Source organism: Rhinopithecus roxellana, chromosome 15, assembly GCF_007565055.1.
Source record: "Rhinopithecus roxellana isolate Shanxi Qingling chromosome 15, ASM756505v1, whole genome shotgun sequence".
In the NCBI taxonomy this organism is placed as follows: domain Eukaryota; kingdom Metazoa; phylum Chordata; class Mammalia; order Primates; family Cercopithecidae; genus Rhinopithecus; species Rhinopithecus roxellana.
In genome coordinates, this window is record NC_044563.1 from 118591842 (window position 1) to 118618930 (window position 27089).

The 27089-nt window shown below is 38.2% G+C and overlaps 1 protein-coding gene across 5 annotated transcripts; it reads left to right on the plus strand.

The window, feature by feature from the left end:
- Positions 1-1608: 1608 nt before the first annotated feature.
- BIRC2 (baculoviral IAP repeat containing 2) lies at positions 1609-27089 on the plus strand. 5 transcript variants are annotated; one of them, XM_030917250.1, is made up of 10 exons: positions 2416-2578; positions 3802-3867; positions 5091-5962; positions 6059-6158; positions 17734-17812; positions 18502-18550; positions 22746-22988; positions 25888-26142; positions 26249-26290; positions 26393-27089. In XM_030917250.1, the coding sequence occupies exons 3-10, from the start codon at positions 5131-5133 to the stop codon at positions 26584-26586; spliced, it is 1794 nt and encodes a 597-aa protein (XP_030773110.1). In that variant the 5' UTR covers positions 2416-2578; positions 3802-3867; positions 5091-5130; the 3' UTR covers positions 26587-27089. The 5 variants fall into 5 exon arrangements, with proteins under 5 accessions (XP_030773108.1, XP_010377354.2, XP_030773110.1 ...); XM_030917251.1 differs by having other exon boundaries at positions 5214-5962; XM_030917248.1 differs by lacking the exons at positions 2416-2578; positions 3802-3867 and adding an exon at positions 1609-2305 and having other exon boundaries at positions 5214-5962.

The following is a 27089-nucleotide window of genomic DNA, read 5'->3' on the forward strand; positions in this document are numbered from 1 at the left end:
TCAGATTATGCTTTTTAAATACCATTTCCCACTAAAGGATCCAGGACACTTAGGAGTAATGGCTTATTATGGGTATGGAGTAAGAAATACACAAAATGAGCCTGGAAAGCAAAGACTACTAGGAAAGTATCAAAAAGACTCAGGAGCCAACCTGAGTAAACTCTCATTGGCCTAAAATAAAACAACTTGAGCACTAATAGTGATAACAGCTGCGATGGATTACAACTCACCAAACTTCTTTAAATCCCTGGATTCATAATGATGGCTGTTTACTTTTGAGGGTTTTTTAAAAAACATCCAGCAGAGATTTTTAAATAGTATATGGTAGTGATCTCATTTTATTTTCCATTAGAATAACCATTCATTCAGCATTACTTATTGACTAATTAATCCTTTTCTTATTAATACATGCCAGTATATCAAATTTCTCAATACATTGATATAGGTCTCTTTTCGGGGCTCTGTATCTCCTTCCTTTGTTTAATTGTCCATCCTAGTGCATTTAATAATACACGACTGTCTCAATTACTATGGCTTTATTGTAACTCATTACCTGGTAGGACAAGACCTTCCCATCTTAACTTTTCTTCTTCAAAATTGTTTTAAATACTGTATATGTTTTTTCTACATATATATGAAAAACGTTAGAATGGCAACTGCAGCAGACATACTAGCTTATTTTTTAAGATTAACAGCAACTTTATACTAGCAAAATGAAAAAAATTAACTGAATAAACAGGTCACTTAATTAACTAACTGTAACACTAGACTACAAAGTGATACAAATTAACAGTTATGAAGTGCTATTTATTATACCTAAATATTACATATATTTTTTGTTAAAAATACCTAAGGCTTTTGAGTTTTTGAAATGCAAGCTTTCCCCTATACTTAAGTATATTCATTATCTTACTGTTTTGGTCAGGACAAGAACTGAAAAAGAGAAATCATCTTGAGTTCAGAATGAACAATTCTTGCTATATATATTTTCCCACATGTTAGGAATGTTCTGTAACTTTCCGAGAAATAGTGACTTGAACTAAATACTAAACTACTACCAAGCCCCAGGTGCATTTTTGGAAGTTTTTAGTCATTGGGAGCCATGGCATTTCTTTTCTCTGTATTACAAACTGTTACGCTCATTTTCTTTGACTATTAACATTGGAACAGTAGACCTCCTGTTCTGTGACTGACTGGCAGGCAGAAATGACACGGGCAGGAAATGGGAAATGGTTCAGGGTCTTGGAATTCCCCCGGCTGCCTAATTAAGTGGTTCGCTATTTGGAAGTTTTTAAAATATTTGCCCCTTGGAGTTCCCCAGAGAGAAGCAAGCATTGGATTCAATGGGCAAAGAGCGTCAACTTCAAAAGTCATTCGTTGGCTGTCATAGCACAAACATTTACTGCATGCCACTGTGTCTATGGCACTATTGGGGGAACATGGCGGGGGGATACAAAAGGTCCATGACTAGCAAAAGCCAAGGGTTTTTGTTTACAAATTTTCTATCACCTAAGCATTAAAAAAAAAAAAAAAAAAAAAAAAAATTGGGCTCCTCTGTGGTTCATGTACGATTATATGTGCATATACACCAATACACAGGCGGACGTATATATTTCATTTTATTGAAACATTCAGAAAATACTGGGAGTGAAGCCTGACTTGCAATACCGTTCCCGTTGCTGGCAATGAGCATCTGAAATAATGACACTTTTGTCTTTAGTGCATATGCACTGTTTGTCTCCAGAACAGAAAACCAAAAGTTTAAAAACAAGATAATCCAGTCGATTCTAAAACTCATCGAGTCTTCAAAATTATTCATCAGATGCTTCCTACTTTCCAACGCTTCGCTTTTTTCGATTTGCACAGACAGCTGTTGAACGCTGATGCCACACAAACGGTTACAATTGTTTACTTAAGCAAAAAATGCCACCAGACTGACTCCATCCTCAAAATGCAGTCATCTCGACGGGGGGAGGCATCACACTAGGGGAGCCTTGCCAGAGGCCAGACCATAACCCTGAGGTGACACAGGGTAGACGCGCAAAACCACCGGCGCCAGGGCGTTTCCGCAGGGTTTCCCAAGAGTCAAACGCAGCGGCTCACGGTTTGCCACGTCCCCCAGGAGAATGGTAGGCAGAGACAGAGAGAGGAAATGTGGAGGGGGCACAAACCGCAAGGTGAAGAAAACGAACAAACACCGAGTTGATACGGATAGTCCCCGTTCCCCTGAGGGCCGACCCCGCGACTCCCGATGGGCGGCCAATTGCGCCGGGCGTCCCTGGGCCTCCCAGCGTCTTTCCCGGAGGTTAGTCTCCCCAAGGCCGAAAGTGCGCTCGGTTCCGCTTTCCGGCTCCAGCCTCCCGGGCGCCCTCGCGCGGCTGCTAACGCGAGTCCCCGGCTGGGCGCGCTGACGTCATCGTGCGTCGGCGTGAGCCCGGATGGGGCGGCGGGCTTCGGGAGCGCCGGAGCTGATCCGAGCCGAGGCGGCCGTATCTCCTTGTCTGTACCGCTGCTTCCCGGCTCTGGGGAGGCCTCTAGGCTGCCGCGCAGCTTCCGTGTTTGCTGCGCCCGCACTGCGGTGAGTGCTGCTCCTTCCGGACTCGGGCGGCGCGGGGAGGGTGGGGACGCGCGGGCCCGCGGGGGCCCACTTCCCTGATGTGGCGGCCGGACGGGGAAGGAAGGGGCCTGAGGCTCTTCGGCCAAGGGTCGAGGGTCGACGGGGGCTCTCTGCTTTCTACTCTCGCCAAGGTTTTATTGGATGCGGAAGCCCAAACTTCAAAACTTGCAGTCAAAGCCATTTTTAAAATGTGACTTGTTTTCAAGCCTCCTCTGGCCGCCGCCCACTCTTCTGGCCCTTGGACTTTGACCAATATGTTTTATCGCAGTTTTTGCAAGGTTTTGAACTTAGCCCTCGGCGTTCTTTTAATGTAATACATCGAAACGAAGATATTTCGGTGGCGGCGATGTTTCATATTTCATAGTTGCCACTGCGCTCTGTCATTCCAGTAGTCTGTTGTGTATTGTGAGAAACAACTCTGGGAAATTATTAGGTAAATCCCATAGTTTCTGTTATTTTCCCTTCCATCCTATCCCCTGTCCAGCTGCAGTTTGCTTAAAGAGAATGCAGCAGTGCGGAGCTCGTAGATAAAAGTCTTTCGTTTAAAGATAGGATATAAGATCGGGTGTAATTAAAGCAACAGTGGGCGTCAGGCTACTGTTTTCACAGGCCACTGTGTTAGGTTTTGTTTTCGGTTGTTTTCTACCGTCGTTGCTTTGAAATTGTAAGGGATTGGCAGAGTTTAAGGGTTTATATTAATGAACTCGTGGTGCATTTTACTGCAGTTTTCCTGGTCGCGGAGAGACTTGATATTACAAACTAACGTTGCTGTCTGATTACTGCTGTACTGCGGCTGACAGGGTTTAGTGGAGTGTCTTGTCGCTCTCTCTGCCTTTTTAACCAATGTTCCTTTGCCTCCAGCAGAGTGCCAAAGATACCTTTAGGTCAGAAAAGGGGAGGAGAGCAAGGACAAAATGTTTTCCTGTGTGAAAATTTCCATCTGTCTCTAAAGTTGTGCGTTTTAAAAACACGTATAGTTAGTGCTATGGGAGTATGTTGCATTTATTTATTTTCATTAAGAGCTTTTTCAGTTAGAAAGTTGTATTGACAAATTGCTGGAATTAAGATGTATTATCTAAAATGTAAATTATTCTTAGACTTTACTGAATGAATTGAAGAGTATGTAAGTTCTATTTGGCAAGCAAATACGGTTTTCTAAAATACCTTTTGTTTTTTCTTTTCAGATTTACAGCCCTGAAGAATCTCCCTCTCCCTATTTTCCCCCTGCAGTAATAAATCCCATTATGGAGGTCTCGAAGCTTTATAAAGGGATATAGTTTGAATTCTATGGAGTGTAATTTTGTGTATGAATTATATTTTTAAAACGTTGAAGAGTTTTCAGAAAGAAGGCTAGTAGAGTTGATTACTGATACGTTATGCTAAGCAGTACTTTTTTTGGTAATACAGTATTTTGTCAGGCGTTTCTGATAACACTAGAAAGGACAAGTTGTGTCTTGTGATAAATTGATTGATGTTTACAGCATGACTGATAATTATAGCTGAATAGTCCTTAAATGATGAACAGATTATTTAGTTTTTAAATGCAGTGTGAAAAGTGTGCTGTGGAAATTTTATGGCTAACTAATTAAGTTTATGGAGAAAATACCTTCAGTTGATCAAGAATAATAAAGTGGTATACAAAGTTAGGAAGAAAGTCAACATGATGCTGCAGGAAATGGAAACAAATACAAATGATATTTAACAAAGATAGAAGAGTTTATAGTTTGTGAACTTTAAGCCAAATTCATTTGACATCAAACACTATAACGGGCACAGGTTCAACAGAGCTTGTGGGTGTTGACTTCCCCAAAAGTTGTCAGCTGAAGTAATGTAGCCTGCTTATGTAATTACTATGGTGATAAGCTGTGTGAACTTAGCCTTTAAGTAGTGTGACTATATGAAGATTTTAATTATTTTTGTTTATTGGAATAAAATGAGATTTTTGGGGGACATCATATTAAAGTGCTTATAGGGAAAGAAGCCTGCATGTAATTTTTTACCTTGTGGCATAATCAGTAATTGATCTGTTATCCAGGCTTCATAGCTTGTAACCAAATATAAATAAAAGGTGTAATTTAGGTATTCTGTAGTTGCTTAGAATTTTGAGAATATAAATCTCTGTGAAAAATCAAGGAGTTTCAACATTTTCAAAAGTGCGTCCACCTTTTCAGGGCTTTGGGTTAGTATTACTCAAGATTATGAACAAATAGCACTTAGATTACCTAAAAGAGTTACTACAACCCCAAAGACTTGTGTTCTAAGTAGTATCTTGGTAATTCAGAGAGAGACTCATCCTACCTGAATATAAACTGAGATAAATCCAGTAAAGAAAGTGTAGTGAATTCTACATGAGAGTCTATCATTGATTTCTTTTTGTGGTAAAAATCTTATTTTGTGTGAAGAAATTTCATGTGAATGTTTTAGCTATCAAACAGTACTATCACCTACTCATGCACAAAACTGCCTCCCAAAGACTTTTCCCAGGTCCCTCGTATCAAAACATTAAGAGTATAATGGAAGATAGCACGATCTTGTCAGATTGGACAAACAGCAACAAACAAAAAATGAAGTATGACTTTTCCTGTGAACTCTACAGAATGTCTACATATTCAACTTTCCCCGCCGGGGTTCCTGTCTCAGAAAGGAGTCTTGCTCGTGCTGGTTTTTATTATACTGGTGTGAATGACAAGGTCAAATGCTTCTGTTGTGGCCTGATGCTGGATAACTGGAAACTAGGAGACAGTCCTATTGAAAAGCATAAACAACTATATCCTAGCTGTAGCTTTATTCAGAATCTGGTTTCAGCTACTCTGGGATCCACCTCTAAGAATACTTCTCCAATGAGAAACAGTTTTGCACATTCATTATCTCCCACCTTGGAACATAGTAGCTTGTTCAGTGGTTCTTACTCCAGCCTTTCACCAAACCCTCTTAATTCTAGAGCAGTTGAAGACTTCTCTCCATCGAGGACTAACCCCTACAGTTATGCAATGAGTACTGAAGAAGCCCGATTTCTTACCTACCATATGTGGCCATTAACTTTTTTGTCACCGTCAGAATTGGCAAGAGCTGGTTTTTATTATATAGGACCTGGAGATAGGGTAGCCTGCTTTGCCTGTGGTGGGAAGCTCAGTAACTGGGAACCAAAGGATGATGCTATGTCAGAACACCGGAGACACTTTCCCAACTGTCCATTTTTGGAAAATTCTCTGGAAACGCTGAGGTTTAGCATTTCAAATCTGAGCATGCAGACACATGCAGCTCGAATGAGAACATTTATGTATTGGCCATCCAGTGTTCCAGTTCAGCCTGAGCAGCTTGCAAGTGCTGGTTTTTATTATGTGGGTAAGAAGCAAATAACTACATTTTATCATTTTATTTTGATTTACATATTAGAACATAATGTGTTTTCAATATTTAGTCTTTTTTTTTTTCTTGAAGGTCGCAATGATGATGTCAAATGCTTTTGTTGTGATGGTGGCTTGAGGTGTTGGGAATCTGGAGATGATCCATGGGTAGAACATGCCAAGTGGTTTCCAAGGTAATTGTTTTGAAAAAAGTATTTGTACAAAAAACTCTGTGCTTAAAAGAAGTAGACCTGCTTACATGATTTAGTTTACCGTTAAATTATAACAAAGCCTCTTTTATGCCACTGGGGAATTATCCTTCTAAAAGATCACATTTTAACTTTAATTGTTTTGTTGAAAAATATTATGCAGTCTTCTGTGTACTTTTGAAAGTCAGTTACAAGTATAGCCATACATTTTATTTATTGCGCGTCTTCCTTTAAAGAGTACTTAAGGATTACAAAGACATATAAAATAGATTAAAAAGAAGTTAGAAAAAGGTAAGAACAGGAAAACAAGAAGGGATGTAGAATGGATGCAGGAATAAGGCAAATGTAAAAATGCATATATTAAGAGCATATCTTGGCTGGGTGCAGTGGCTCATACCTGTAATCCCAGCACTTTGGGAGGCCAAGACAGGTGGATCACCTGAGGTCAGGAGTTCGAGACCAGCCTGACCAACATGGTGAAACCCCGTATCTACTAAAAATACAAAAACTGGCTGGGCATGGTGGCACACGGCTGAAGTCCCAGCTTCTCAGGAGGCTGAGACAGGAGAATCGCTTGAGCCCAGGAGGTGGAGGCTGCAGTGAGCCAGGATCATGCCACTGCACTCCAGCCTGGGTAACAGAGACTCCATCTCAAAAAAAAAAAAAGAAAAAATGCATATCTGACTGCCCATTTTAATTGTAATTGTAAGTTATTTTTTCTGTACAATTTTCTTTTTTTATAATCTGTCATTTACCTCTTTAGCCACTTTGTCTCTGGCAGTATCTTTTTATTATAGCCTAGAAAGAATTTAGGGGCAGTGTTATTAGTAGAAATAAAATTAGAGATTGTGTTTGTAATTGAGTAGCTATGTGAACTTAGACGTCATTTGTAAAATGAGGAGGGGTTGGCCTGGATAATTTTTTTTTAAATAGTGATAAAATAGCCTTAACATAACATTTACCATCTTAACCATTTTTAAGTGTAGAGTTCTGTGTCATTAAGTACATTCATACTGTTCTGTGATCACACTGCTATCCATCTCCAGAATCTTTGCATCTTCCCAAACTGAAACTGTCTACCCATCAAGTACTAATTCCCCATTACCCCTTTCCCCAGCATCCTGGCAACCACCATTCTATGTCTTTTTTTGTTTGTTTTTTTGAGGTGGAGTCTTGCTCTGTCATCCAGGCTGGAGTGCAGTGAAACGATCTTGGCTCACTGTAACTTCCACCTCCCAAGTTCAAGCGATTCTCCTGCCTCAGGCTCCTGAGTAGCTGGGATTACAGGTGCCCGCCACCACACCTGGCTAATTTTTTTTTGTATTTTTAGTAGAGACAGGGTTTTTAGTAGAGACCCAGTTTCACCATGTTGGCCAGGCTGGTCTTGAACTCCTGACCTCAAGCAATCTGCTCACCTCTGCCTCGGAAAGTGCTGGGATTACAGGCGTGAGCCACTGCTCCCTGCTCCACCATTCTGTTTCTGTCTCTATGAATTCGACTACTCTAGGCACCACATATAAGTGGAATCATACATATAGATTATGTTTTTACCTGTGAGTGTCTTTCACAATAATGAAGAATCTCTTGAACCCCTTCAGGAAATTAAAAAAATATTTTTGTCATTTTGTGTGATATATGATGAAAAAGAAACTTGAAGTAACAAATACTTCATTATGGATCAGTAGATTGTTAAAAGTTGTATTTTAAAGTTATATCATTAATAGTCATAATATATCAAGATAAATTTTGACTTTTTTACACTTTGAAAAATGAGTATTACATTTAAAATTAAAAAGCATGTTTTATCAGACTTTTAAATGACTTAATTATGCTGAGCTCTATGGGATTGTATACATTTAATTTGAAATTTAATTCATGTTGTGGTATCAAAGACAAAAACAGCTACCAAATTCCAGTGTTGGAACTGCTACATTTTGTACTTTATGAAACACAATTAAACTCTTTATTTTTGTAACTTGTGTTTTGTTTTAAATGATTAAATAAGGGAGAAGATGTAGGGGTGTGTTTTGTAAATGCTTCTCTAAAAACAACACGTTCTTTTTTCCTTTTTTTAATTTTTTTGAGACAGAGTCTCATTTTATCACCTATCACTGCTGGAGTGCAGTGGCTAGATGGCAGTTCACTGCAACCTCTTCCTCCTGGGTTCAAGCCTCAGCCCCCCAAGTAGCTGGAGTCGTAGGCACGCACCACCATGCTCAGTAGTTTTTGTATTTTTAGTAGAGACGGGGTTTCGCTATGTTGGCCAGCCTGGTCTCAAACTCCTGACCTCAAGTGATCCGCCCTCTTTGGCCTCCCAAAGTGCTGGGCTTACAGACCTGAGCCACTGAGCCTGGCCCACATTTCAATTGGGAATAATCTTTAATCTCCGTAAATCCATCACCTTATGTAGTACCTTTTTTTTTTTTTTTTGGTGAGAACTTTTAAAAGATGCTCTCTTCGCAAATTTCAGGTATAAGGTCTAGTATTATTAGCTGTAGTCACCATGTGCTGTACATTAGATCCTCAGAAAGTTTGTGTCCTTTGACCAGCATCTTCCCATTTCACCCACCTCCTTATCCCTGGCCACCAGCATTCTACTCTCTGTTTCTATGATTTTGGATACCATACAGTATAGTTGTCCCTTGGTATGCTTGGGGGATTGGTTCTAGGATGTATACCAAAATTCGCACATACTGAAGTCCTGAAGTTGACTCTGCAGAACCTGTGCATCCAAAAGTCAGCCCTCCAAATATGTGGGTTTCACATCTGCAGATATGATCTGCATTTGATTGAGAAAAATCTGCGTGTAAGTGGACACGTGCAGTTCAAACCTGTGTTGTTCAAGGGCCAGTTGTATTTGTCTTTCTCTGGCTTGTTTCACTTGGCATAATGCCTTCCGGGTTCATTCATATTGCAGATGGCAGGATTTTATTTATTTGTTTTTTTTTTTTTTTTTGACGGAGGCTCTCTCTGTTGCCCAGGCTGGAGTGCAGTGGCGCCATTTTGGCTCACTGCAGTCTCTACCTCCTGGCCTCAAGTGATCCTCCTGCCTCAGCCTCTTGAGTAGCTGGCATTATAGACACCTGCCATCATGCCCAGCTAATTATTATTGTAGAGATGGGGTTTCACCATGTTGGCCAGTTTGGTCTCAAACTCCTGACCTCAAGTGAGGATATGGATGGGATTACAGGCGTGAACCACCACGCCTGGCCAGGCTCATCCCCCATTCATCCCTCAGTAGACACTTAAGTTGTTTCCATATAGCTGCTTGAACATGGGAGTAGAGATACCTCTTTAAGATACTGATTTCATTTCCTTCAGATATGTACACAGGCGTGGGATTGCTAGATCATATGCTAGTTCTATTTTTAGTTTTTTGAGCAGCCTCTATACTGTTTTCCATAATGACTGTACTAAGTTGCCAGCAATGATGAAGGGTTCCCTTTTCTTCACATGTTTGCCGACATTTGTTATTTCTTGTCTGTTTGATAATAAAGCATCATTACAGGTGGGAGGTGATGTTTCATTTTGGTTTTAATTTGTATTTCCCTGATGATTAGTGATGTTGAACACCTTTTCATGTACCTGTTGGTCATTTGTATATCTTTGGGAAAATTTCTATTCAGGTCCTTTGCCCATTTTTTTAACCTGAATTATTTGTTTTTTTTTTTTTTTGCCTTTGAGTTGTATAAGTTCCTTATATATTTTAGATATTAACTCCTTATCAAACGTATAATTTGCAAATATTTTCTCCTATTCTGTAGGTTACCTTTTTATTTTGTTGATTGTTTCCTTTGCTGAGCAGAAGCTTTTTAGCTTGATGTAGTCCCAGTTTATTTTTGTTTTGGTTGCCTGTGCTTTTGGTGTCATATCCACAACATCATTGCCAAGACCAGTGCCAAGGAGCTTTTTAGCCTACATTTTCTTTAAGGAGTTTTATGGTTTCTGGATTTATGTTTAGTCTTTAATCCATTTCTGGTTAATTTTTGTAGGTGGTGTAAGATAGAGGTCTGGTTTTATTGTTTTACATATGGATATCCAGGTTTCCCAATACCGTTTGTTAAAGAGACTGTCATTTCAACATTGTGTGTTCTTTGCGCCCTTGTCAAAGATTAGTTGACTGTATATGTGGATTTATTTCTGGGCTCTCTGTTCTGTTGGTATATGTCTTTGTTTTTATGCTAGTATCATATTGTTTTGATTACTGTAGCTTTGTAATATAGCTTGCAATCAGAAAGTGTGATGCCTCGTTTTTTGTTTTTTGTTTTTTTCCTCAAGATTGCTTACGCTATTCTGGGCCTTAAGTTCCATACAAATTTTATGATTGGTTTTTCTATTTCTGTGAAAAAAAAAAGTCATTGGAATTTTGATAGAGATTATATTGAATCTGTAGATTGTTATTGGTAGTATGTACATTTTAACAATATTCTGTTAATTCAAGAACACAAGATTTTTTAAAAATTGATTTCTGTCATTTTCAGTTTCCTTTTTCAGTGTCATTTGTTTTCCAGTGTATTTCTCTTTTACCTCCTTGGTTAAATTTATTAAGTGTTTGTTTTGGTGCTGTTGTACATGGGATTACTTTCTTGAGTTCTCTTTCACATGGTTCATTGTTAGTACTGCCTTTTGTAAGTTGGTTTTGTATCCTGCAACTTCTGGATGGTTTATTAGTTTTAACTGCTTTTGGTGGCATCTTTAGGGTTTTCTATATATAAGATTATGTCATCTGCAGACAGAGACAGTTTGACTTCTTCCGGTCTGATTTGGATGCCTTTTTCTTTTTCTTGCTTAATTGCTCTGGCTAACCATTCCAGTATTATGTTGAATAGAAGTGGCGAGAGTAAGCACCCTTGTCTCGTTCCTAACGTTAGTGGAAAAGCTGAAAGCTTTTTTTTTGAGACGGAGTCTTGCTCTGTCGCCCAGGCTGGAATGCAGTGGTGCAATCTCAGCTCACTGCAACCTCTGCCTCCCGGGTTCAAGTGACTCTTCTGCCCCAGCCTCCTGAGTAGCTGGGATTACAGGTGTGTGCCACTGCACCTGGCTAATTTTTGTACTTTTAGTAGAGAAGGTGTTTCACCATGTTGGCCAGGCTGGTCTCGAACTCCTGACCTCATGATCCACCTGCCTCAGCCTCCCAAAGTGCTGGGATTAGAGGTGTGAGCCACCGTGCCTGGCCAGCTTTCAGATTTTTCATTACCGAGTATGATATTAACTGTGCACTTGCAGTCCTTATGTTGAAGTATATTCCTTCTATAGCTAAATTGGTGAGAATTTTTATCCTGAAAGGGTATTGAATTTTGTCAAATGCCTTTTCTGTGTCTGTTGAGATGATTATATGATTTTGTTTGTTTATTTGTTTTTTGAGATGGAGTGTTGCTGTGTTGCCCAGGCTGGAGTGCAGTGGTGCAATCTCAGCTCACTACAACCTCTGCCTCCTGGGTTCAAGTGATTCTCCTGCCTCAGCCTCCCGAGTAGGTGGGACTACAGGTGCATGCCACCACACCCAGCTGATTTTTTTATTTTTTGTAGTGATGGGGCTGGTCTCAAACTCCTGACCTCAGGTGATCCACCCACCTTGGCCTCCCAAACTGCTGGGATTACAGGTGTGAGCCCCTGCACCTGGCTGATTATGTGATTTTTATCCTTCATTTTGTCCATGTGTGGTATCACATTTATTGATTTGCATATGTCATACCATCCTTGCATCCCAGGTATAAATCTCACTTTATCTTGATACATGATTCTTCTAGTATGCTGCTGAATTCAGTTTGCTAGTATTTGTTGAGGATTTTCGCGTCTGTGCTCATCAGGGCTATTGGCTTGTAATTTTCTTTTCTTGTGTTGTCCTGGTATGGCTTTGATGTCAGAGTAATGCTTGACTTGGTAAAATGAGTTTGGAAGTATTCTCCTGCTACTCCCTCTTCCCTCCCTTTTCCTCCTCCTCCTTCCTCCTCGTACTCCTTTTCTTTCTTCCTCCTCCCTCCTTTCTTCCTTCCTTCTTTTCTCCTCCTCCTCCTCTTCTTTCTTCTCCTCCTCCTCCTCCTTTCTTTCTTTCTTCTTGGTAGAATTGTGCTGTGAAGTCATCTGTTCCCTGGGCTTTTCTTTGTCAGAAGATTTATGATTACTGATTCAATCTTCTTACTAGTTATAAGTCTTTTCAGATCTTCTATTTCTTCCTTATTTTAGTCTTGGTAAGTTACAAGTTTCTAGGAATGTATCCATTTCTTCTAGGTTATCCAGTTTTTTGATGAATAATTGCTCATGGTAGTCTCTTATGATCATTTGCATTTCTGTGTTATCAATGGTAATATCTCTTGGTTTTGATTTTATTTATTTTAGTCTTCCTTTTTACTAGTCGAGCTAAAGCTTTGTTGATTTTACTTATCTTTTCAAAATCTAGCTCTTAGTTTTAGTCATCTTGTCTATTGTTTTTGTAGTCTTCATTTCTTTTCTGATTTTTATTTTCTTCTGCTAACTTTTTGTAGTTCCTTTAGATGTAAAGTTACATTGTTTATTTTTAAGATTTTTTAAAATGTAGGCAATTATTGCTATACACTTGCCTTTTGGAACTGCATTTGTTCTATACATTTTGCTGTGTCATGTTTCAATTTTAATACTTCTTCAGATTTTTTAAATTTTCTTTTTGATTTCTTCTTTGACCCATTGATTATTCAGGAGTATTTTGTTCAATTTCCACATAGTTGTCAGCTTTCCAGCTTTCATTCTGTTGCTGATTTCTGGTTACATGCCATTGTGGTCTGAAAAGATACTTGATAGGATTTCAGTCTTCATCAGTTTGTTGAGTCTTGTTTTGTGACCTGCTACATGATCTACGCTGGATAATTTTTCATGTGTGCTTAAGAAGAATGTGTATTATCTGCTGTTTGATGGAATGTTCTATATAAAGGTTGAGTATCCCTACTCCAAAATTCAAAATGTTCCAAAATGTAGAACTTTTTGAATACCAACATGATGCTCAAAGGAAATGCTCTTTGAAACATTTTTGGTTTTGCATTTTTCGATTAGGATGCTCAGCTGGTAAACATAAGGCAGATATTCCCAAATCCAAAGAAATCTAATATTCAAAACACTTTTAGTCCCAAGGATTTCAGATAAGGAATACTCAACCTGTATGTATGTTAGGTCCATTAGATCCAATGTATAGTCGAAGTCCAATATTTTCTTACTGATTTTCTGTCTGGATGACCCATCCATTATTGAAAGTAGGGTTTTTGAAGTCTTCTACTATAATTGTGTTCCTATCTATTAATGTCTTCAGATCTGTTAATATTTTCTCTATATATTTAGGTGGTCTGATGTTGGGTGCATGTATATATTTACAGTTATTATATCCTCTTGTGGAATTGGCCCCTTTCTCATTATATAATTACTTTCTCTGACTCTTTTTACAGTTTTTGGTGTAAAGTCTGTCCTATCTGATGGAACTATAGCTTCCTCTGCTCTCTTTTGGTTTCCATTTGTATGGAATGTCTTTTTTCCCATACACATGCATGTGCTTAAAGGTGAATTGAGTCTCTTGTAGACAACCTGTAGTTGAATCTTGTTTTCTTTATCCATTCATCTGCTCTTCATCTTTAGGTAGGAGAATTTAACCCATTTACATTCAAGGTAGTTATTGATGGGTAAAGACTACTGTGATTTTGTAATTGTTTTCTGGTTGTTTGGCAGATTCTTTGTTTCTTCCTCTCTTGCTGTCTTCCTTTGTGTTTAGATGATTTTCTGTGGTGGTATGCTTTGATTCCTTTATATCTTTTGTGCATCTACTATTGTGGTTTCTACTTTGTGGCTATCATGAGGCTTACATAAAACATCTTATAGTTAGTTATAATAGTCTGTTTCAAGCACTAACAATTTAATTTCAATTGCATAAAAAAACTGTACTCTTACTCCAACTTTCCTGCATATATTTTATGTTTTTGATGTCATTATTTGCATCATTTTATATTGTGTATTCATGAAAAAAGTATTGAAGCTATAGTTTTTAATACTTTTTTAAAAAAAACCTGTATTTTAGAATTAATTTACACATGACTATTATAAATTTAGAATATTCTTAATTTGATTAGATATATATCTTACCAGTGAGTTTTATACTTTCATATGTTTCCATGTTGCTAATTAGTGTCCTTTCGTTTCAGCTTGAAGAACTCTTCAGCATTTCTTGTAAGGCGCATCTAGTGGTGATAAACTCCCTCAGCTTTTGCTTGTCTGGGACTGTTTACATGTCTTTCATTTCTGAAGGACAGCTTTGCTGGGATACATATTCTTGTCTGGCAGTTTTTTCTTTCAGCACTTTCAATATATCCACCTCTCTCCTGGCCTACAAGGTTTTTGCAGAGAAATCCACTTATGGTCTTATAGGGATTCCCTTGTAGAAAATGAGTTTCTTTTCTGTTACAGTTTTTAAATTCTCTTTCATCTTCTATTTTTGACAGTTTCATTATAATGTGTGTCAGTGAAATCTTTTTTGGGTTGAATCTTTATGAGGTCCTATGAACTTCCTGTACGTGGACATCTTATCTTTCCCTAGGTTTATGAAGTTTTCAGCCATTGTTTTTTAAAAATCATCTTTCTGCCCTTTCTCTCTTTTCCTTCTTGAATTCTCGAGTTTGTTTTTTGTTTTCTTGGTGTTTTTTTAGCTGGTGTCTTGTTCTGTCACCTAGGCAGGAGTACAGTGGCATGATCTCAGCTCACTGCAGCTTCCACCTCCCAGGTTCAAGCAATTCTCCTGCCTCAGCCTCCCACGTAGCTGGGACTACAGGTGTGCACCACCATGCCTGGCTAATTTTTATATTTTTAGTAGAGACAGGGTTTTGCCGTGTTGGTCAGGCTGGTCTTGAACCCCTGACCTCATGTGATCCACCTGCCTCGACCTCCCAAAGTGCTGGGATTACATTTGTTAGCCATTGTTCCTGGCCTTGAATTCTTAAAATGCAAATATTGTTTTACTTGATGGTGTCCTATAATTCAGATAGGCTTTCTCCACTATTCTTTTTTTCTTTTTTTTCCTCTGACTAGATCATTTCAGATGACCTGCCTTTGAGTTCACAGATTCTTTCTTCTGCTTAATCAGGTCTGCTGTTGATGCTCTCTATTGCATTTTTTTTGTTGTTATGTTCTTTAACTCCTGAATTTGTTTCTTTTTATTATTCCTATCTCTTGAATTTCTCATTTGTTTGTATATTTTTTTTATTTCATTATCTGTGTTCTTTTGTAGCTCACTGAGTTTGCTTGAAACAATTATTTTGAATTCTTTATCTGTTAGTTGATAGATCTCCCTTTCTTTGGGGGTGGTTATGGAAAATGACTGTGTTTCTTTGGTAATATCATGTTTCTTTTTTTTTTTCTTTCTGTTTCTTGTGGCCTTCTATTGTTTTCTGTGTATTTGATGGAAGAATTACTTTTAGACATTATAGATTAGTTTTTTTTTTGAGCAAAGACATTTGCCTATGGGTGGGTGTGAGGGTGCCAGCCAGTAGGTGTGGTGGTTCTGGCTCTGTGGAAGGCCCAGCATTATAAACTCCATGTAGCTCTGTTAGCCCAGATCATTGTCAGTGAGGATTGCAGGGGTCCTCAACATCCAAGGCTGCAGGTATCCATACCAACAGCAAGGTTTTTTTTGGTGGCAGAGGCTGCTGGGGACCTCTTGATCACTTTTTCTCCCATGGGAGACATCGTGGCCAAGGGGATTCTTCTTGGCACAGGTTCTGGCTTTGGGCTTTGTTGTGTTGGTGTTGGTGGCAGCACTGATGTCTCTGATGGCGTGGACACCTGTGGGGCAGCTACAGAGCCAAGGTTTGGAGTGCAAGTGCCTGCAGAAAGACAGCGGATCTGGGGTTCAGGATGTTGACTAGCCTGCAGCAGTGGTGCTTCTAGTGCCTCAGATGTGGGTGCACATAGAGCAGCCTTTGAGTTGGGTGTGGAGTGCAGGTGTGCAGAGCAGCCAGAGAGCTGGGGTCTGGAAAGTGTATGATTAGAGCAGCCACAGAGCAAGGGTCTTACATGCAAGGTACACGTGGAGCACCTGTGCCTCTGGGGTCTGGGGCATGTGTGGGGGTGAGGGGCTGCACTATCTCTGGGCAGTACAAGAGCTGCTTTTTTTCAGGGTGAGGAGTGCAGTAGTGTCTCCCTCTCCAGGGGGTTCACAGCAGTGCTGGGTGCTGGTTACCTTAATGGTGAAAGCTCTCAGTGTCCTCTGCAGAGTAGGCTACTGCAGTTGGCATCAATGAACAGTATAGGGTCCTTCACTGTGAAACCTGCAGGAAGTCTGTGGCTATCCTGTGGGTTATTGGGGTCTCCAGGGACCTGCTCTGGGGAGGAGCCTAGCAGTCTTTGCCACTGAGGACTGTGATGGCACTCACCACATGACTGATACAGATAGCCCTCACCCCTTGTTCTTAGCCGTCCCCAGATGTCTCTGCTAAGCAGATCTCCCAGCAGTCCTTTCTGTGTGGTTATTCTCTTTTTTTTTTTTCCCTCACTGTATTGCTGCAGGCTGATTGGACTATTGAGTTCTTCCAGAGCTGTATTTGTTTGTGGATAGCTGTCTCTTTATTGTTTTTTGTGGGTGGAAGAAAGCTGGTGTCTCCTAGTCTGCCGTCTTGCTGATGTCACTCTTGCAAACTTTCTTTGAGTCTGTGGCTTTTCATTTTTTAACATCTTTTGAAGAGCAGATGTTTTCAGTTTTGATGATGTCAATTTATCAATTTTATCTTTTGTGGAATATGTTTTTGGTCTTTTGTCTAATAATTCTTTACCTAATGTAAAGACAAAAGGATTTTTCTCCTGTACTTTTTCCTAGAAGTTTTATTATTTTAGGTTTTATATTTAGGTATATGATCCATTTTTACTTTATTTTTGCTATTTTTGCGTATAATATGGCCATAGGTCAGAGTTTTTTGTTTTTTAAATACGTATATCCTGTTGTATAGTATCATTTGTTGAAGAAACAAAAGGAATAGAATGGATATAGGTGATATGTGAACTTCTTGGAACATCTTCAAGAAGCCCTATCAGTTTAAAAACAAATATTTGAGAAACACTGTCACATTATATATAGATAAAAATATTTGATTCCATATTTTTTGGAGGGAAGGTAGTGGATTGTGGCTCAAATATAATGGAAGAATGAACACTGAAGAAAGATGAGCAGTTATATTGTGAAAGATCACACTGTAGGAATACTGAGTTAATAGTATCTGAAACTGTTAAGTAGTTCACTTTAAGCACAAAATAAATTGTATATAATAGTGTTTTTTGGGAGTCAACTTGTTCCCCTTTGTAGGTGCAGACGCTTTTCTTTTTGTTGTTGTTGTGTTAATGGATTGAATTAGAAAATACCATGATATATAACACACAGTAAGATGTATATTGTTTTATGATAATTTTGTTCCTGTTAGATATGTATGTCTTCTGGGTTGTGATGTAAAATGTTTTTACTATGGGGTACAATGAAAGATTTGAAAGCCATTTTTTCTAGAATGATCAGGTTATATTTGATATGAAACAATTTAAAAAAATAGTTTTCCTCATGTTTTAGGTGTGAGTTCTTGATACGAATGAAAGGTCAAGAGTTTGTTGATGAGATTCAAGGTAGATATCCTCATCTTCTTGAACAGGTAAATACATTTTTAAAATTAACAACTTTGAATTCTGCTTTATAATAAAAATACTATTAGGCTGGTGCAAAAGTAATCATGGTTTTTGCCATTGAAAATCATGGCCAAAACCGTGACCACTTTTATACCAACCTGTATTAGAAGTTATACTTATTTATCTTTTATTAATTGGAGGTACATATTTTCATTCATGTTAATGACAACTTTGATTTTTACTTTTGTAATCAACTTGATTGTTTAGGGCTTTTAAAAAAGATTGTTGTTTGTTTTTACTATTTTGAAAAATCATTTATGCTGCCACTGTACAAATTTGTGATGGGATTGGAGAAGGAGCTTTAGTGTCTCTTTGCTATTTTCCAGAAAAACAAACACAAAATAACTTGTTAGGCTCTGAGACCCTTTGAGAGTAACCCAGTTAAAATCTTATTTTCCTAATGGAATGAGAAACCACTGATATATTTTTTTACTTTGCTGAAACTAGAGAAATACTTGAATTCTAATTTGGGATAACACTGAAATTTAAGGAAATCTATGTGATTAGGGTGAAAGAAAGCAAAGTAAAGGTCATAAATCACTCAGTTCTCAAAAGAATGTGTACATTTACGTAACATAAACTTACTTTAGTGTTGTTCTTTTCAGATTGTTGGGGATATCTGATTTTACCTATTAACTTTCCTCTTGTTTCATAGCTGTTGTCAACTTCGGATACTACTGGAGATGAAAATGCTGACCCACCAAGTATGTATGAAATAATTTTAAGTATAGAGTGTAAATTTTTATAAGAATTTTAGGAATAGGCTGGGTGCAGTGGGTCATGCCTGTGGTCCCAACACTTTGAGAGGCCAAGGTTGGCAGATCACCTGAGGTCAGGAGTTCGAGACCAGCCTGGCCAACATAGTAAAACCCCATCTCTACTAAAAATACAAAAATTAGCCAGGCGTGATGTGCCTGTAGTCTCAGCTACTCGGGAGGCTGAGGCAGGAGAATTGCTTGAACCCAGGAGGCGGAGGTTGCAGTGAACTGAGATTGTGCCATTGCACTTCAGCCTGGGTGACAGAGCGAGACTCGGTCTCCAAAAAAAAAACAAATGTAGGAATGAAAGTATGTACTTTTTAAAAGAGTTTCTGAAGCCATAGGGAAAAAACCTGGGAAGTCAGCTAATAAATATTATTTATGTATATATATATATATATGCATACACACTAGTTTTTGTTCTAGTGCTATACTTACCACTTTTAGTGCTGACATTCCAACTGGAGAAATGAGACATAAGCAAAAGAAAAATAGCAAATAGCTTAAAGCAATGCCAAATAAGTGGTGCAAATAATAAGCCCCCCAGAAAAGAAAAGGTTGCTGTGAGCTAGCATGATTTGGAAAAGCAGTTCACATATGATTCATGAATTGGACTAGATGTTAGGTATTTAAGTCAGGTATATGGTATTTCAACGCAAGGGCAGGAAATAGTATAGCTTTTGATTAGAGCTTAATGTTAGCCACATCTGTCAGTTTATGTAATATACATATGGTGTCTAAAATGGCTAAGGTAATAATCCACTGTTTTATGTACCAAGGGCCATTCTGTTTGTGGCACAGCATTTCAAGAAAGATACTGGTAGATTTGTTAACTGGACCAGAGAAAGGTGACCAAGATGTGTGAATCTTAGAAACCATGACTCAAGAGGATTGGATGAAGCATTTGGTAGTATTTGACTGGAAAATAGGAAGGAGAGTACCTGGGTACATGACAACTATCTCTTGTGTAATGGACTTAGAAAAGATAGATAGCAGTGTGGGCTGTTCTTAAAATTTTTAACCACTGCTGTCAAGTAGGCTGCCCTGAAGTTCTACCGTAGTTCCTAATAAAATCACTTTGTTAATCTTTAAAATGACTTTCTTGTTTTCTCTCTTGATAATTTTCTAACACTCTCTTCCCACCTTACTGTCAGTTTATAACCTTGCTTCCCTAAGAAAATGGAATCCAAAAGAGAGCTGCTTTATTGCCTCACCAGCAAAACCACAAGGCTACATCATTTATCCTTGTACTTTTCTTTCTGTTCGTTCCTAAGAGATGAATTGTCCTTGCCCTTTTCTAAGGCCAATACTTCCACTTGTCCTCCGTATTCCATCCCCTGCTGTCAACTTATGAAGGTTACTTTGGCAGTGACATACCCTTTCTCTCGAGTCTTCAATTTTTCCATCTCTCCTGAATCATTCATATTAGCATATAAACATAATGTACTTTTGCTAATCCTAGGAAGACTTCCATGAACCAATGTCCCCATTCAGCTATTATCTTATTACTCTGCTTCCCTTTACAACAAAATACCTAGGAAGATTTATCTATGCTTACTTTGTTTTACTTTCTCACCTTTCATTCTTTCTCTTACTTCTTCTGCTGGAACTGTTCTTGTCATGGTAACCAAGGACTACCATGTTAGCAAATCTGCCACTTGACCTGTTAACCAGCATGTGATAATCATTGGGTGCTTTGTCTTTCTTTTTTCTTTTTTGGAAACAAGGTCTCACTTTGTCACCTAGGCTGTAGTGTAGTGGTGCCATCACGGCTCACTGTAGCCTTAACTTCCCTGGCTGAGATGATTCTCTCACCTCAGCCTTCCGAGTACCTGGGACTACAGGCATGCACCACCACATTCAGCTAATTGTGTGTGTGTGTGTGTGTGTGTGTGTGTGTGTGGGTGTTTTGTAGATACAGGGTTTCACCATGTTGCCCAGGCTAGTCTCAAACTCTTGAACTTAAGTAATCTGCCTGCCTCGGCCTCCCATAGTGCTGGGATTACAGGCATGAGCCACTGCACTTGGCCTCATCTTTCTTAAGACACATTTTTTGCTTGACTTATCAGATCCCATACCCTTGGTTTTCTGTTTCCCTGGTTGATCCTAAACAATTTCCTTTGTTGGCTGCTCCTTTTTCAAACTTTAAAATGATGGAGTACCCCTCAAAGCTCAGCTTAAATTTATTTCTCCGTTTCCTGAGCCCCAAGCTGGAATGTCCAGCTAACTGTTTAAATCTCTACTTGGCCGTAACAGACATCGTAGAGTTAATAGGACCAAACCAGAAATTTTCTCCCCCATTCTTCATTCATCAGATTTGTTCCTTCTTTGGTCTTCCCCATCTCAGTTAATGGTACTAATTTCCTAGTGTTAAAAGTTGGCTCAAGTTAGGTATCATCCCTGATTCCTCTCCTTCCTTTAGTTTGTATATTTAATCTATTAGAAGTCTTTTCATTTCTGTCTTCATAACATATGCCAAATCTGACTACATCTCACCGTCTCCACCACTATTAACCTAATCCAAACTACCGTCATCTGTGTCTAACATCCTAACAAGTCGTTCTGATTCCAGTTTACCCCATTAAAGTACATCTCCACCGAGCTGCCAGAGTCATCTTCTGAAAGCACAGTCAAGTTTTATCAGTTACATGCTTAAAACACGCCTGGAATATTCTACCAAAATTAGAATAAAATATAAACTCTTAGGAAGGCTCTGCTCATCTGGGCATTGTCCTCTTTTACCTTCTACCACCTTCTTTCTGTTTCTTGATCATGTCAAGCTTTTCCCTTAATTTAAGGCTTTTACATTTGCGATTCTCTTTGCTTAGAAGACTTCTTTGAGGTATTTCCATAGCTCACTCATTCCCCCCCACCGAGTATTAATAATTGCACATGTAGTAGATGTATACATTCTTCATAAGGGAAAGAAAAAGAACTAAATGCTGTAAGCAATGCCAAATTCCCCTCTGATGCTTACATACAGTTCTGTTTCTAACTTCTAACACCCAGAGCTGAGTAACGTGGGCTAGATTTATACCAGTTGAGTTCATTTGTATATTTTTAAATTTTTTCACAGTAGTCCAGCATATATTACATTTTATTTATCCATTCCCTATTGAGAACTACTTGTTATTTTCTGTTTTTTTTTTTCCTGCTGTAAATATTGCTGTAATGATCCTCTAATGTGTCTCTTATCTTGAACATTAAGTGTTTCCTTAAGGGATGCACTTAAAAGTGAAATAGAGCTCATTCCTTGTTATTTAAGTCTTTGTTCTGGTGCCGTTTCTGCAAACAGGGATTCCACGCATGTTTGAACAAGAGAGCACATTGTTGACATTGTATATTTATATGTTTATTATAACAGTTTCCCAGAAGATGGCAGTAGTATCTTGAAGAATTACGTCTTTTTGTATTTTTTCATAAAAGTATCATATGGGCTAGCATTGACTCTTAGCAGAAAATGCTTCCCTGACTACCCTATCTAAAATGTCTTCCTGCTTCCTGGTTTCTTTTAATGACCTTACACTACTTTTTTCTTCAGAGCATCTTCACTGCCTAAAATCGTATTGCTTTAATTACTTCTTAAGCCATACTTTTTCACTACGTCTTCTGGGTGAACTGATCTTCTGTTTTGCTGTATTTCCCATTTTTGTTTGTTATTCTCTCTACTTCAGCTATCCACTTGTCTAGACCCTGTCCATCCTTCAAGTCCAAATTCTAATGCCACTTTTCCATGAAGTCTTTGTGATTTTCCTCCACTTTGCTGGCTGGAGAGATTATTTCTCACTTCTAAGTTTGTGTAGCATTTTGGTTTCCAGAAATGACTGTACATCAGAATCATTTGGGGAAATAGTTAAAAGATACAGATTCCTAATTCTTATCCTTAGATAATCTTTCATTAAGTAGGTCTAGGATGTAGCCAGAGAGGTGGGTTTTGTGAAAAGTATAGCATATTAATTGTATTCTCATTTGACCATTATGAAGTTCAGACTTTCATTGGAGTTATAGGTAACTGATGCATATAGCTCATCTCCTTTACCAGAATATGAGAGTAAAGGATGAATAAAGATTGTGCTGTGATACTTTTTTCCATAGGTTTATGTTTGTGGAATTTAATATTAGCATGTGTCTTTTCAAATAGTTATTCATTTTGGACCCGGAGAAAGTTCTTCAGAAGATGCCGTCATGATGAATACACCTGTGGTTAAATCTGCCTTGGAAATGGGCTTTAGTAGAGACCTGGTAAAACAAACAGTTCAAAGTAAAATCCTGACAACTGGAGAGAACTACAGAACAGTTAATGATATTGTATCAGCACTTCTTAATGCTGAAGATGAAAAAAGAGAAGAGGAGAAGGAAAGACAAGCTGAAGAAATGGCATCAGGTATTTGGGAATGTTAGTCACCTGCATTATTTCTCAATGGAACTCTTAGGACTGTCTCACATGTTACAGAACAACATGCTTGTTTCACATCCACTAAGTGCTGGTAGCAATCCTCCAGTAATTTCGAAACCATCCCTCCTTTTCTACCCCTTCCAATTGCTTCTAGTTGAGAACCACTGACTGCAGCTTTTTTCTATATATTTATTTTTGGCTGAGATTCCCTGATTTATGCCAGTCAGAGAATTTTAGCATAGTAAGCTCTTTCTTGAGCTGTATTCCATTTCTTTCTCATACATAACAAATTTAAATTGTTTTGAAAAAGCAAGATGTTAAAGTTGGATGCAGGTCTTTTTTCAACCTGTTTTTTTTTTCAAGTTTCTGCAAATCATATTTTTAATATTTTACTCCCTAATCCTTGCTAAATGGTCCTTATACAAAAAATAGAACTTACAGTGAAATTCTGGGGCTTGATGAGAACCACCTGCCCAATCCAAGGATAACAGGAAAACTGATTTTTGTATTCGTCCAGACAGCGTTAAGTTTCGGCCCCTCAAAACAAGTATTTTGAGTAATCATTTATTCCTTCAATAAGTATTTATTGAGCATGAGCCCCAGTGCCAAATACTGTGCCTCATCATGGCGGTTGCTCTCAAGGAGTGTATACACTAGCTGGCGAGACTAGTGTGCAAAAGACAGGGCTAAAGGGCCAGCAGAGAGGCGAAGGTTGCATATGTATTGGAGTATTGGGCTGGAAAATCCTTTCTTTTTAAGCTTGTAAGTAAAGATGGGAATAACTTAAGAGTACCTTTTTGCACGACCATGTAGCAAAATGTTTAAAGTCTGGATTTCTACATTGAAACAGTTTTGTGTTTAAATTCTAGCTCCAGGCCGGGCACGGTGGCTCACGCCTGTAATCCCAGCACTTTGGGAGGCCGAGACGGGTGGATCACAAGGTCAGGAAATCAAGACCATCCTGGCTAACATGATGAAACCCTGTCTCTACTAAAAATACAAAAAATTAGCCAGACGTGGTGGCAGGCACCTGTAGTCCCAGCTACTCGGGAGGCTGAGGCAGGAGAATGGCATGAACCTGGGAGGCGGAGCTTGCAGGGAGCTGAGATTGCGCCACTGCACTCCAGCCTGGGTGACAAAGCAAGACTGTCTCAAAAAAAAAAAAAAAAAATTCCAACTCCATCAGTTACTAGCTTGGCTATTTATTCAACCAGACATCTGCTTTCTCAACTGTAAACTGGGGATAATAATAGTATGAATCCCGTAAGGTTGCTGTAGGAATTAAATGAGATATTGCAAATAAAACACTTTAACACAGCTCCTAGCTCATCAATTTATTTCTTTATTTATATATATATATTTTTAACCATTAGGTAGATTGACTTGGGAAGTAGGAGGGACTTGGTGAAAGAAAGGGCCTAAGAAAGGTCAATTTAAGGATTGTTAAGTAGTAATGAAATCCAGCTAAGGTTATATGAAATCGCTGTCGCCTTAGATTTATGACTTTCTCATACTTTGTGTGGGTCGGAAAATAGTATTGAATTACAGATTTGGCAGTGTTAATAGGGGAAAGGCCAAGTAAGGAATATGGAAGACGAGTTAAGGGTGCTAATGTAGAGAACCTCATTGAAACACCTGACTGCTACCTAGATTGGAATAGGAGATTTGAAGCAAAGCCTGGAGACAGCCTTGTGCAGGTAGAATTGGGAATGACATGGAGATCTTGCAAAGGTGAAGAACAAATTGTTAGCAGTGAGAGGAATTATTTCAGTAGAAGAAAAAGTTGTGGTCACAGAATGGAATTTTATAGTTTTGGGAGTATTAGAGCAGTTCACTTCTAGAAAGATGTAAAAGGGGAAAGAAGATAGACTTCTGTTTTTATAATTTATTTCTCATTAAACTGGTACTTTGTAGAGATGTACTTTTAAGATTTTTTTGAAAGTCTGAAAATGGACAAATTTTTTAATGATTCAGATACCAAAAGAAGGAACTACCATATTCCATAAATATAAACTAACTGTGGAGTTTTATGAGATGCAATATTGAAGGAAAAACATTGGCTTTTAATAAAAAGGTCAGGCTTCATTCTTATGTAGTTTTTCTTAAAATTGCTTTAAACATAGATATTTATAAAATAATAATGGTAGTTAACTATGTACCACATATTGTGCCAGATGCTTTACATGTAGTATTCAATCTCACAACTCTGAGGAAGGTACCATTATGTATATTTTACAGATGAGGAAACTGAGGTGTATGGGGAAAGATGAGGACGCATAGCTAGTGAGTGAGCCTAGCCAACACTGGAACGTAGATCTGTTTTGACTTCACAACTCAAACCTTACAATACTACAATACCGCGTCTTAAATATGGGGTGTTGAAAAGAACACTGGTCTAGGATACCTGGTTCTGCAGCTTATTCTTTCTGCGATCTTGGACAGACCACTCTTTCTTTTCTGAGTCTTTTTTCTCCCTATGTGAAAATGAGAGCCAGTGATACTTCCCTTGTTTAATTGACAGGATCACTGTATCAAATGAGACAAATTATTATGAAAGTGCTTACAAAAGGAAAGTGATATAATGGAAATATAAGTCAGTATTATATAGGGTGGGGGGAAATTTTTACTGTCTTCTAAAAATCTCTTACTTGCAACAAAATAAAAGCGGAGTTCTAGGACATGTAAACATGTAGACTTAAAAATTACAGAACCAGAGACTTCCTCTGGAAGTTTACCAAACAACAGACTTTCAAATGCAAACAAGTTACTTTGTTCTTTTTTGAACTTCAGTGCCCAAATTGTTTGTAGGGTTGGTTATTAGTGACTATATGAGTATAGTTAAAGGAGTTTAAATTCTAATGGATTTCTTTTTCTTTTTTTAATGAAGATGATTTGTCATTAATTCGGAAGAATAGAATGGCTCTCTTTCAACAGTTGACGTGTGTGCTTCCTATTTTGGATAATCTTTTGAAGGCCAATGTAATTAATAAACAGGAACATGATATTATTAAACAAAAAACACAGATACCTTTACAAGCGAGAGAACTGATTGATACCGTTTTGGTTAAAGGAAATGCTGCAGCCAACATCTTCAAAAACTGTGTAAAAGAAATTGACTCTACATTGTATAAGAACTTATTTGGTGAGTTTGTTGAGAAAATTACTTTAGAAATTCTTAGGACTGGCCAGACGCGGTGGCTCAGTTTTGTATTTAGTAGAGTGATGCTTTTTATGTTTTCTTTCCTCAGTGGATAAGAATATGAAGTATATTCCAACAGAAGATGTTTCAGGTAAAACAAAGATTTAAAACCAACATGAATTATTACCCTTTTTTTTTTTTTAATGGGGAGGGAAGTGAAAACAGTTCTACTAAAGTAATTTTTTGTTATTAGGTCTGTCACTGGAAGAACAATTGAGGAGGTTACAAGAAGAACGAACTTGTAAAGTGTGTATGGACAAAGAAGTTTCTATTGTATTTATTCCTTGTGGTCATCTGGTAGTATGCCAGGAATGTGCCCCTTCTCTAAGAAAATGCCCTATTTGCAGGGGTATAATCAAGGGTACTGTTCGTACATTTCTCTCTTAAAGAAAAATAGGCTATACTTTAACATGTATAAAAAAGTCTTTAAAATATTGTTGAACACTTGAAGCCATCTGAAGTAAAAAGGGAATTATTAGTTTTTCAATTAGTGACATTCATGTTCTAGTCTGCTTTGGTACTAATAATCTTGTTTCTGAAAAGATGGTATCATATATTTAATCTTAATCTGTTTATTTACAAGGGAAGATGTATGTTTGGTGAACTATATTGGTATGTATGTGTGGACCTAAGAGGAACTAAGGGAGTAGTGTCCCTGCTTGTTATGTATCATTTCAGGAGTTACTGGATTTGGTATTCTTTCAGAAAGCTTTGAATACTAAATTACAGTGTAGATTAAAAGAACTGGAAACCAGAAACTCTGGAGTTCATCAGAGTTAATGGTGCCTAATTGTCTTTGGTGCTTTTCACTTGTGTTTTAAAATAAGGATTTTTCTCTTATTTCTCCCCCTAGTTTGTGGGAAACATCTCAATAAAGTGCTTTAAAAAGA

What these genes read in the sequence shown, in the direction of transcription:
- BIRC2 (XM_030917248.1), top strand. Translation starts at nt 2,127, where the DNA reads ATGGTAGGCAGAGACAGAGAGAGGAAATGTGGAGGGGGCACAAACCGC. An exon ending in TGCTGGTTTTTATTATGTGG is followed by an intron (nt 5,963 to 6,058) that starts GTAAGAAGCAAA and finishes TTTTTCTTGAAG; the next exon opens with GTCGCAATGATGATGTCAAA. An exon ending in CATGCCAAGTGGTTTCCAAG is followed by an intron (nt 6,159 to 17,733) that starts GTAATTGTTTTG and finishes CTCATGTTTTAG; the next exon opens with GTGTGAGTTCTTGATACGAA.